The sequence below is a fragment of the Aulonocara stuartgranti genome (genome assembly GCF_965226115.1).
Source record: "Aulonocara stuartgranti genome assembly, chromosome: 18".
Classification (NCBI taxonomy): Eukaryota; Metazoa; Chordata; class Actinopteri; order Cichliformes; family Cichlidae; genus Aulonocara; species Aulonocara stuartgranti.
Genome location: NC_138954.1, coordinates 2701386 through 2713772, shown reverse-complemented (window position 1 = coordinate 2713772; position 12387 = coordinate 2701386). Strand labels below are relative to the sequence as shown.

At 39.8% G+C, this 12387-nt stretch overlaps 1 protein-coding gene across 1 annotated transcript; it reads right to left on the bottom strand.

Moving 5' to 3' along the window:
• Positions 1-2056: 2056 nt before the first annotated feature.
• Positions 2057-11180, bottom strand: crfb16 (cytokine receptor family member B16). Its single transcript, XM_082513647.1, has 8 exons — positions 11029-11180; positions 10823-10950; positions 7942-8068; positions 5740-5930; positions 5316-5440; positions 4792-4939; positions 3954-4108; positions 2057-3668 (listed from the first exon to the last, which is right to left on the bottom strand). Exons 2-8 carry the CDS (start codon positions 10872-10874, stop codon positions 3540-3542), a joined length of 927 nt encoding a protein of 308 aa, XP_082369773.1. The 5' UTR covers positions 10875-10950; positions 11029-11180; the 3' UTR covers positions 2057-3539.
• Between the last annotated feature and the right edge of the window lie 1207 nt (positions 11181-12387).

The following is a 12387-nucleotide window of genomic DNA, read 5'->3' as shown; positions in this document are numbered from 1 at the left end:
TGACAAAGGAAGTCCTCAGAGAAAGAAAGCAGCTCGAGATTTCAGTTGAGAGTCTGCAGGAGCAGGTGAAACTTGGGTTAGCCAAGCTTGAGGAGATAAAAGAGACGAGGGAAAAAATTAAAAACTGCAAGGCAGAGATCAGCAGAAATGAAAGCTTTGAGTTTGAAGTTTCTGTTAAAATCCCTGTTCCGGAGGATATTTCGAATCCTGGAAACTACATCACTAATTGCAAGCAGTGTCATTACACCTGTCACTACCCTTGCCAGACAGCAAATGATGCAGATAAACGTGGCTGTGCAGCAATGGGGCCAGACGGATACTGTACAGAGTGCCCAGGGAAATGCATCTGGAATGTACGTTATAATCAGAAGTACAAATGGGTGTATAAAGAAGTTAAAGAGAAATGAACAATAAAGGAGCTGAGAAAAAAGTACTTGAAGGCCAAAGGAGAGAAGATGACTGTTCAAGCACTGGTTGACAAACTGAATGCTGAGTACGACTGTTTGCAGGCTGAGGTGGTGAAACTGGTGGAGAGATCTGCAGAGTGTCTGAACAGACTCAAAGAGATAGCACTGAAGCCAAACCCTCTGTCCACTCTAGAACACATCGACGTGCTTATTGAAGGAGAGAAATCTGAGGCTAAACCAGGCTGGAAGCAACGAGTTCAGTCTCTGACGTCCATGAAGGAAAAAGCAGAGCTCATGGCTCACGTGGAGAAATTTAATTAAACATTCTTGATGCTACATCTTTGACAATTCACAAATAAAATAAGATAAATAAAGACAGAAGTAGCATCAAATATTTAGAGGCATTAAATCTCAGCCAGCAACAACAATATTAAGTAATTTAAGGTTTTACCACTTGTGCAATTCTTTTGTTTTTCTATGTTTTCTATGTTTTCTATGTTTTTTTGTTTTTTTTACAGTTTAATGCTTTATCATTTTTTACATCACTTTAGACAACATAAAACCTAAATAACATACAACACTGATCACAACATAACTGTTTTATTTCTTCATTCAATTATTTTATTCCCTCTTAACTGTTTATAATGCCTGACACACACACACTGTTCTCCATGTTTTAAACCTGCTTAATGTTTTTATGTCATAAAATGCAAATATCATTGATATAAGAGATTTTTATTCTGAGTTACATGTTATGTCTATTCTTGTAATAGCCTGCTGAATGATGGTGACATCATTAAATAATAAACTTTGATAAACTTGAGAGCACATAAGCTGCTGTCTGTCGTGATCCTTCATTGCACAGATTGGCATCTCACTCACTCTGTACTGCAGTCAGTGTAGAAAAGATGGTAACTCGAGTTATAAACAGGTGACAAACAGTCACTGTTAATATTTTGGTTTCTGTCCTAGTATTTCTACTTCTCAGGTTTTGTGTTTTGAGCTCTTTCTGTTCTGTGTCTCTGTGTTCCCTCCCTGTTGCCATGTCTGATAGTGTTAAGCTCGTGTCTGTGCATACCTGTTGTATTGTGTGTACACCACGTGTAAGTAAAGCTCACTCATTGCACATAAGCCAGTGCCTGCATTTGGGTCTCTCTCTCTCCACTTCACTTCAATAATTCAATTTTCACAAATTTACGACAAAGCAAAACTATAAATACTCATCTTCTAGAGTGTTTCCAATGATAATACCTGACATGGGCTATTGCCCTGCTGTAAGTTTCCTCATAGGTTATACAGTGCAATAATGAAGCTCTCTGAAGACGCTTCTCACAATCTAATTTCTTTTTTTCCTAAAACAGTAAATATTATCATGGCCTTAACAAAAATGTGTCATATCCACACATCCATCCAATTCAGACTGCAGGGAGGCTCAAACCCATCACAACTCCAGTACGGCAAAAACAAGAGGCACAGAACACCTAGTAAAAAGATTTAAAGGCTGATAATCCACAAACACGTTTATTCAATGAATTTACCTCATTGAATATCTCTCTCTCTCTCTCTCTCTCTCTCTCTCTCTCTCTCTATATATATATATATATATATATATATATATATATATATATATATATATATATAACACATCAACATTGCAATGACAACATATATATGTACATATACACATAGCTCTACAGCAGGATTTAAGCCTAAAGCAGTCAAACTATATGCCTCACATTACATACACATGCACGGACCACAATAAGTACACTGAGCTCATTACTCGGTCCAGAGTAGATCAACATTCAACGTTTGTTTAAAATCATCTCTGTCACATTGGTTGTTTACTCGACAGCACGCTCTAAGTGTGGTATAGAGTTTCTCCTAAAGGCAGAAAGTCTGGAGCACAGAAACTGAGTGTGACCTCTCTGATACAGGTTTTCTCTGACTGAGGTTTCAGGTTTTGTTGAGCCAGCAAATACCACGAAAGCCTGACAATGTTGACCTGACTTCATGGCTCACCCTTCAGGTCCAAGGTTACAGAAAATAAACAATGCTCATCTGTAAGTGTTTAGCTGTAACCCAACAATATCTGCTCCGTCACAGCAAGCTTATTTCAAAAACATGACACACTGCATGTGCTTTAATTATAACTTCATCCTAACAGCACATTTTCAGCAGTGATGTGACAGCATCTCGTACACATCACTGCAGTTTAATTATACACGTTAACAAAGGCGACATTAACGTAAAGCACCAGCTAGAAATCAACACATGTAGTTTCACTCTAAAAGAACTAAAGAGGTAGCACTGTAAGATAACAAGAACAGAGTCTGGCACCAGAGTGTTTTAAATACAGATTTGTAAAGCTTGCTCTAAAATGAGCATTAACAACTCTTAGTACCAAAATATTAAGAAGCTGATGAAGTCAGTCCGAGCTCCTACTGCAGGTCTGATGGTTTGTTTAATTTGTAGGCAGCATGTTGCTCACAACTTTTGAACTGAATTTTACAGACTGACACGCGTAGTGAATCCTGTGGTTGGTCTGCTGGACTGATGGCTTTGTAAGAAGCTCATACTGGTTCAATTCAAACAGAATGTAATCTTTAGTTGGTAAATATATTTTCTTGAGTAATATACTTAAATGTACTCGGTGAAAATATGCCTGTATCCCTGCTTGATTCATTACTGCTTCATTTCACAATCAAAGTGTGATGGTTCATTTGCTTAACAGTTTCACAATCAGCAGTTACACAGTAATACTTAAAATGTCTCTTCATTTCCCAAGTTTTTTTCCCCCTACATCTTTGTTTACTACCACTGTGGATCTACTTGAATCTTGAATAAATCCTGTCCTCCTTCTGTGGGCTTCATAGCGCTTTAAAAGTCACACAAATACCCAGTTTTTTCTTCTGAAGAGAAGTCAACAGGGAATGTAGACACTTGTCAGCTTTGTCGGGGCTCACAGGGGCTTCTTGTTCCACCTCCAACTCTGATCAGAGGGTCATAAATGGACCATTCAAATGTTGCGTGCTGCTCCGTGTGACCCTCCAACAGCTATACTGCAGGACTGTAGCACGACGTTACTTCCTTGTTGTCCTGCTGTAGATTCTCAGTGAGTTTCAGCTTGGTTTAGTCTTCCTGATGGGTTATCAGTGCAGCATCAGTCTGTGATGAGGTTTGATTTGGCTCCATCACCATCTGGTCACAAAGCTCCTTCTCCTGAGGGCTCATTGGGATTTGAATGTCCCAATTACCTCTCTGTAGAAAAACAGACCAAGATATGGAAAACTTCACTAAACAGTAGATCATTTTACTTCACACTGAACCTCAAACTTAGTCAGTACGTGCAGTAACACTCTTTACTATGTGTATTTATGATTTAGGTGTCAGATATTCGGTAGAAACAATAATTATGAGTGTATCACCAGCAGGGTGCGCTAAAGTACTGCTGCTGTTAGGTTTGCTGATATAAATTGTGACCTCCTGGTTCAGATATTTTACACCACAGGTATTCTGTCTGTGTAGATGAGAGGTAGTACTGACCAGAGACTGTGGCAGAGGCTCTTTATGGAAATGTGTTTTACAGGTTTCTGGACGACAGTGAACGATGGACCAGAATAAAACAAACAGGAGTCCCGCCATGATGATGACCGTCACCGTCAGGGTGGTCGGCGTCTTCCAGGCAGGAGCATCTGGATCTGCAGATGAGTCGGGAGTCAAAACCTCAGTGAGCGTGAGCGCTCTTTTAGTTCACTGCATACATGCTGGCTTTAAAAAATGTCTGTTCAATGATCAGAATTAGATTCAGACCTTTTAGTTCTTTAGGTTCTTTCTGGATTTTATTGTTTTTTCTCTGCGTCTAATGTTCACATTTTCTTGATGTTCAGATATTTTTTAATTGAACATTTAATTATTTTGAATAATTGATGAGGAAACAAGGACCACTGTTTCCAAAACTAAGAAAAGCCTCATCTGGACAACGAGGAAGGTTCCATATTTTAATTTAATTATAAGCACAAATCTTGATGTTTCTGTGAAGTAAAGACTTTATAGGCAGATCATGTGGAATAAGAGAATGGGTTTGATGGTGAAGATCTTTTTCTAAAATTGTGAATGTTTTTTTAAAATTTGGATTTCTTTTGGGAAAGGGAAGACTTTTATTAAATGCTTTTTTGTGATGTGATGATGGTTGTAACTTCAATGAACTACCAGGTATTATGAAAAGAGAAACATCTCTGAAACTAAGAAAATATTTTATGAAATACATTTTAAATTACAAGGATATTTAAGCATGACCTACAGATTTTATAGTAATTTAGAAACATGTTCAAAGTTAAAACATTTTAGGAAAGTAAGTGTGTGTGTGTGTTTACGCCTGTACCTATGATGGACACACACTGGGTGTCAGTGCTGTTGCTGCGAAACCCTGAGTTCAGCACAGTCTGCGCTGTGACGCAGTACACTGCTCCCTCCTGCAGGGCGGCGATGTGCAGCACCTCTTCCTCAGCAGGCATCGAGTACACGACAGCCTAAAAGAGATCAAAATAACGAAAATGTGAGTTTTTTTTTATTTTAAACAATGAAACAAAGAATACAGAAAATGCATAAAAAACAAAGCTTAAACTGTGTCATTAAATTAAGTCAGAAAGGAGGAGACACGAAAAAAGAAACAGTGTAAGAAAAGGGGACAAAAAGCAAGAGTGTGGGGAGAAAACATGAAAACGTGAGAATAAAGGTGGATTAAAAGAAATGGAAGGACAGGCGGAAAGAAAAAAGAAAACAGAAACAAGGAAAGGAATCACAATCTCAACGAAAATAAATAATCAAGGAAAAGAAAAGAAAGGAGCAAACGCAAGAATGAAAACATGAACTAGAAATAAAGAGAAAAGGAGATCAGATAACGACCTGCAGCTTTTCGCCTTTTTTCCAAACGGTCACATCGACGGTTGACGTCAGAGGAAGAGTCTCAAACGACACCTGGATGGCGTCGCCTGCTGACATCACTGTCATCTTTGGTACCGACAGCTTGGCTGCACACAGGAATCACTCTTTATTATTTCTATTAGAAAATGTTTTTTTCTTGGCCAGGTTCACAGGATCACGTGGGCTCTTCAAAGTAAGTCTCACATATTTAAAAATTCAAAAATTCAAATGGACTTTTCTGCACATTTACTATCTATCAGATATTTTAAAACCAAGGCCTCTTTCTTTCCTTTAGTGCCTGACTTTTCTCTTCCTGCCTGACGATACGTCTCAGCTGAAGACAAACATCCATAAACACACCGAACATCAGCCGTAAAACAGACGTAGCTGTCAGCTCTTGTCTTACTTTGTCTCCTATTGAAGGGAGGTCTGAGTTTGGTCCAGGCGGAGCGCTGCGAGCCGCAATGCGCTCTGACCCGGATGTTGTAGTCAGAGTCTGATCCCAGGTCAGAGGTCAGGTCACAGTGACTGAGCGTGATCCGCTGGCACCCTGGAGCCTCCATCCACCTGCCGTTCTGATGCTCCAGCTCAAACTCTCTGCGGACGTCGAGCACAGAAAGAGTTTTAGTTTTCTTTTAGATATTTCTTGGGAACAGAACAGAGACTCTAAAAGTTCATATAACAGTCGTATTTCTTCATCCAGCACTTTTTGGTTCATTTAGTCATATTAGTGACCAGCTGTTGCATTTCAATCCAATTATCCCCGTTTTTAATGTCCATATTTTGTTAATCTACCTCTGTTGTATACAGTGCTTTGAGTAGAAAGCGATATAAGAATCAGTCCATTTACCATCTTTAGATGCTAAACATGATGCCAACTGTGTGAGCTCATTGTCTCCTGTGGTTGAACTTTCTTCCTCTTTCTGAGAAGCTACAGTGAGGTAATAATAGATTCTTCTCAAGAAAACTATGATGCTGGAGCTGAGGAGGAACGTAGGTCTGAACAAATACAACCAATAAACTCTCTGCAGTGTAACAGCTTCTTTGAGTGTCACTGTTTATAAATCTGTCTTTCCTGCCTCAGTGATTCCCCTCCTGCTACTCGCTGGGTAATTTTGATAAAGCTGTTTTTATTAGCTTCATTTAAAGGAGTTTGAAACTATTCACATTTAATCCTTTTAAAATACACCTCTGCACGACTCCACCTCCTCCACCACGCACGCAGCAGTCCTCATTGCATTTGTTGTTTATTGCACATCACTGAAGATTTAGCACAGCAATGACTCAGGATTCAGTCAGAGTCAACCTGTTAGGTGGCATTTATGACATTTATCAGAGGATCAGAGGTGTGGCTGAGCCTGTCTATCGTTAGGTTTTGGTGTGAGCTCATAAAGCTTTTACATCAGGATGATTTTTGTCTTTAAATATTTATAATAAAAAGCAGAGGAATAATTAAGTTTATGGTTGTAAAACTTTATAAACATCATTGCATCTGCATGCATCTGTGTGCTTTCACTGTTGGGGTGCATACACCCATACCTGAGCCTTACACCCATAGCCAGGTCTTACACTGCTGCTACGCCTCCAAAGCAGAAAAAGAGGGTGGAACCACAGGTGAGAGTTTTTCGAACAGGTCTTATGATCTCACTGTTAGTGATTTGTTGGAAGTTATTTACTCGTTAATTTAAAGGTGGTTTTTAGACGTCTCTCTTGTGTTGCAGTGATAAAAGACACTGAAATTCTCTCAGTTATGAAACTGTTACTGACTGAACAGCTGTAATCTTTGTGGCTTACACTCAGGTGACTTAGAACAAACTGAGGCTGTAATAACTAGAATAAAGCACTAAGCAAAAACCGTCCAGCTATGAACACAGACGTACCTGCTGATCATTCTTTGCTCCTGTTGTTTTAGGTCACATGGTTAGAATTACATCAAGAACAATGTCTCCCTGTCAGGATCACTTAGTTTTAGCTGTCGTTGTATACTAATACAAACATGCAATAAATAAACCCTGTTGGTCATTTCTGTGTTTGTCAGTCTGCAGCAAAGACACGAGAGTCGGTGCTGTTTGTTTGTCGGCTCTCAGTCTCAACACTGACGTCGTTGTTCTAGTCCAGTCTTCTTGCTCGCCTTTATGTTCAATCAGCCTCTACTCTGCGTAGTTTAAATCTGTGCTCTCAGTCCCGCTTTTAGGCCTTCATTCATTCAACCTACCTCCTCTCCATCTCCACCTCACAGACACCTCAGTCAGAGCTCCATCCAAGCCTCAGTCTTCATCTTCACCACCACCTGCATCTACACTCTGCGGCGTCCTGTCCTAAATCCTCTCACCGTGGAATTCTGACTGCCGTGATGTCTCATCGGAGTCTAATCCCCAAACTCTGCCTCAATAAACCATGTTTCAATTCTTCAAAGTGATCTCTCTGTATTGAGCTACAGGATGAGGTTGACTTTGAGCTCCAAACTGTTCTTACTAAAATTCATATTTTTAAAAGTCATCATCAGTTTGTTTTGTGTATGACTTTTTAATATGGATCATTCAATATGGATGTTCTGTTGGGGACTAGTGTAAGCAAATATTTGATCAGCATTTTTTACAATACTTACCCCTGATACTGGACAGAGTACAGAAGTGTAGTGTTGCATGAAGCCTGCAGGGGGGGCCACCTCAGCATGTGTCTCATGTCGACAGACTCCATGAAAACACTGCCAGGAGCCGGTAGCGTCCAAACATCTGCAGCCACAGTAAAATGTCAGATCAAATGTTATAAATCAGGTATCATAAAAAATTTAATATTAAGTCAAATTTAATATGAGCAGAACACATCCTGATATCCTCTGGTGACATATGACTAATCAAAACATCAGATGGATATTAAAAAAGGAAATTGAAGCTCCAGCTGCAGACACGTATAAACCCAATCTAATCTAATACTGTTTGCCTGCATCTCATCGTTACACACACTGACTTATTAGTCAGAAGGTTCACTTTGTGTTTTGCACTTGTGTTTCCAGTTTTCTGATTGGTTTCATTTAGTTTGGGAAAAAGATATCCGGCCTTAACCGTGTGCCTCAAAACATACTGCACAGAAAAATGCCATAACTTGATGCTAAAGCCCAGCATGAGTCATAACTTGCTGAACGTCCATATTCGCTGCATTGCTGCACTGACTGTGCTCAAGCTGTCGGTGTTTCCTTCTTACTGGTAGTTACTATTGCCACTGACCTCCCACTGCAACAAGTTAAACTGCAGTCACTAAACCATCTTTTGGCACCAAATGGTATTATAGTAAAACCGACTCCAGTTCAGCTGCAGCATAACAAATAGAGGTTTTTGACATTAAGACATAATATTTGTTCTTCATTTTGGTTGTTGTATCTATTTTTAAATGCATTCATTATAAATTGTTATCATTAAGTAAAGTTTCAAAAAGCCCAAAATAATAAAGAAAAGCCCCCAAAGTTCATAAATGTCATGCATGTCAGTTTTTACTTCACTTGGCTTGCTGAGCCCAGGTGAGAGTAGTGCACAGCTCTACACGGGTATAACAGGGATAGTAATGATCAGTACTTTGAGGAGCATCCATGAGTTCTGAGCAAAGCACACTCGTCTCGGCTTTGTTTGCTTGTACGTGACAGAGCGACTGTCTGCATTGGCTCCACACACGTCAGGATGAGGGGAAATAAGGCAGGTTGGTCTTTTCAAAGCGGGTTCAGTGAAGAAATGGAGAAAAGGAAACTCGATCATTTTCATTTATGGTCAAATTAACTGTATTATTAGTTGGTAGATGTGATGAAAACAACATTAAAAAATAACTATTGTTAGAAGTCACGCTTATTCAAAAGGCTTGAATTAATATTTTTAAGATCTACTGGATATCAGACTGGATACTGATGAAGCTGATGTTCCTCCTTCAGTGACTGTGGCGTACAAGAATCGAGTGTCTGATTGGGCAATACAAGAGTCCACTTACACTGTAAGATCTGCAGTGGACTTTCTTGTGTAGGTGTACTTTTGTATTACTGACGTATTTTCTATTTTCCAAATTTTTTAGGGGGGAGGAAACGAATATGGGCTGTAATTATTTAATAACTCATAAATCTGAGTAATTTTGTGGTGGCTTAGGCTGACGTGTGTGTGACACTGCTGCTCGCTGTTTACATGACTGAACCTGGATCCGTCTGCTGTGTTTGCCCTGTTGACGCCTTTAGGTGCATTTTTAACGCAATTATCAGATTCTTCACCTGTGATAGATTTTACTAGAAGACCTCCAATAATTTTTGATGTTTAGTATTTATTTATATGACTAATCATACTCATCTGTACTCATACAATTTATGCATACAGTCGTTTTAAAGTTCTTTATGAATAAAGATGATGATGATGATGATGATGATGATGCTCTCTATAGCTTTAACTGCTCACTTGGCTTTCACGCAACAAACATGAGATAACACAGATTCCTTCAGTCGTGTTGTGCCGAGACATCACCGGTGCAGCCGAGCTTGTTCATCTGCAACAGCTCAACTAATTAAAATGTAACAATAAAAGGCATTAAGCTATGACTTTCCATTACACTCAATGAAAGCTTCTTTAAAACATTTCAGGGCTATTATAACATAATGCAATGTTACGCTCACAGCAGCTTCAACATTATCAGATAATGTCAGAAGTCCGGAGAGTTTTCCGTTCAGTTTTATTCGGCCACATATTAAATTTAATAAAATAAAATAAAGAAAAAAACAGACATAAGTAGTCGTAGTTAAAAGTTTGTGCAGCGTAAATAAGTTACTGTTTATTATTCGAGCTGGCAGCTATAAGAATCACACAAACTCCTGCTTCATGTGTGTGTGTGGAGCGCACACCATAACTGCTTCTGCACCTTCACGGGGTTCACAGGGAGGTCACAGAGACACGACTGACCTCCGCTGGTAATTACTTCTTATTCTACAGATTTAAAAATATATCACGTAGTGTTAATACAGATAAGAATAGACACATTTATAAGCAAGTGAAAGCATTTCCAGCTGAAACATGAAGTTGACATATCCATTAATAACTTAGTAATTATGATGCTGTTATCACAACAATGTGTGTGTGTTTGCACACAGACTACTATAACTTTAGAACCTAAGTGGTATATGGTTTTTAACCTTTTAATGTTTTAATGTTTTCTACAACAGTTTTATAAACTACAATTTTTTAATCAAGTATCCAGATTGTGTGTGTGTGTGTGTGTGTGTGTGTGTGTGTGTGTGTGTGTGTGTGTGTGTGTGTGTGTGTGTGTGTGTGTGTGTGGACTCTCCATAAACCATCCCATTCAAAAAGAAATCCTGGTAAAGCAGCAGCCAGACTCCCTCCTGGAGGATTTTCCAGCCTGTTAGTTGATCTTGTGTGAACAGCACCTAATGCTGCAGAGCCTTCATGTGATTGTGTGTTGGGCTCAGACAGAAATCAGGTCTCTGTGTCAGCTGAATGTAAACTCACCATTTGTGAAATTCAGCAGGGTCATCATCAGCAGCAGGAGACTGACAGTCATGACTGCAGCACTTATCTCCAGACCAGAGGGAGAAATGAGCCCGTCGGTTCCTTCATAGCCAAATCTGAGCAGGTACCTGCACACAGGCCGATCGTTAATATGAGATTAAAAATCCAGATCTCTGTCAAAATAACCCAGATCCTTCTGTGCTCACTCAGGTCTTGAAGACAATTGGAAGATCACAGTGAAATCACAGGTTTCAGTTCGTCTATCGTCTTTCTGCCAAACTCCTCTTTCAAACTCGTAAGAAGCGTCTTTCGTCTCTCTGTAACTCGGCTCTTCTCTGACCTGCAGAGAGGAGCTAGTGTGTCCGGATGCTGAGGGTGTATTTGGGGCAGGAGATCCGGTCTGACCTGTTATGATTTCCCTCAAGGCGCACAGCTGTCAACAGTAAATTACTGGCTTAACTCATAACACGGCTGTTGAGCTTCTGTAACACAAACAAAGATCATCAACGCTGTTTGTTATCAGTATTAACACGGTCAGTACATAGTGCTGCTTGTCCAGTGCAAACAAGTGTCTGATTGACACACCAGCCGGTTTCTGAGATCAGATTTTAAATGTACATCATGATCTTATTTTCTGTTCAGTCCACATAGTGAGTAAGCAGATAAGCAGCCCTGACAGCAGCATTTTAGAAATGAATGGTTCCTTTAAGTAACATCCTCAGATAGAATCTGGGCTAAAGTGATAACAAGCACTCGTTTTCAGCTTCAGCAGAGGGAATCCTAATCTCTCCTGGAATACATTTTATCCACTCGTTCACTTCATCCAGATGCTGTGTCACCTCAGCGTCTGGTGGTGTGCAGAGGGGGACACACTAAAAGAGTTATGGCCAAAATGCAAGATGACAAGGCTGAAGTCCGGCCAATAAGAAGCAAGCCTGAGCATGAATCCAAAGCAGAGACCAAAAATGCAAAGAGATAAAAATGCAAAGAGACACATGCAGGGAGTCAAACAAGCAGAAGACAACACAACACAATCAAAGAACACAGCCAAACAGAAGCCTTTAAATACACACAGGAGCTAATGAGGGATAGTGGCAACATAACGGTGGCGACAAAGGGCCAAGTAGGTCTGGATATCTCTGGAAATGCTGTACTTTGATTTACTCGAGGTATCATTGTCTAATATTCAAATCTGTGTGACAAATATGAACCAAGTAAAAGCTGTGTACATGAAAAACTACTCAACCCCCCCAAAACAAGACCTCCAGCAGCACCAGGCTCAGGGAGGGGCGGCCATCTGCTGCAACTGGTTGGGGGAGAGGGGAGGAAGGCGGGACAAAAGACATGCTGCAGTAGAAAGCCAGAGATGAATAATAACTACTGATTGAATGCAGAGAGGTGTACAACCACATGATGAGTGAGGAAAGGTGACTGAAGAAGAAACAAATGCTGAAGCCAAAACAAAAAGCAAAAAGCATAAATGAAGATGCTTCACAGCCCTGCAGGGTTTTAAAGAAGACATCTGCAATATTTACACAGCTGCTCATCTTGTTCTTTCAGGGCCA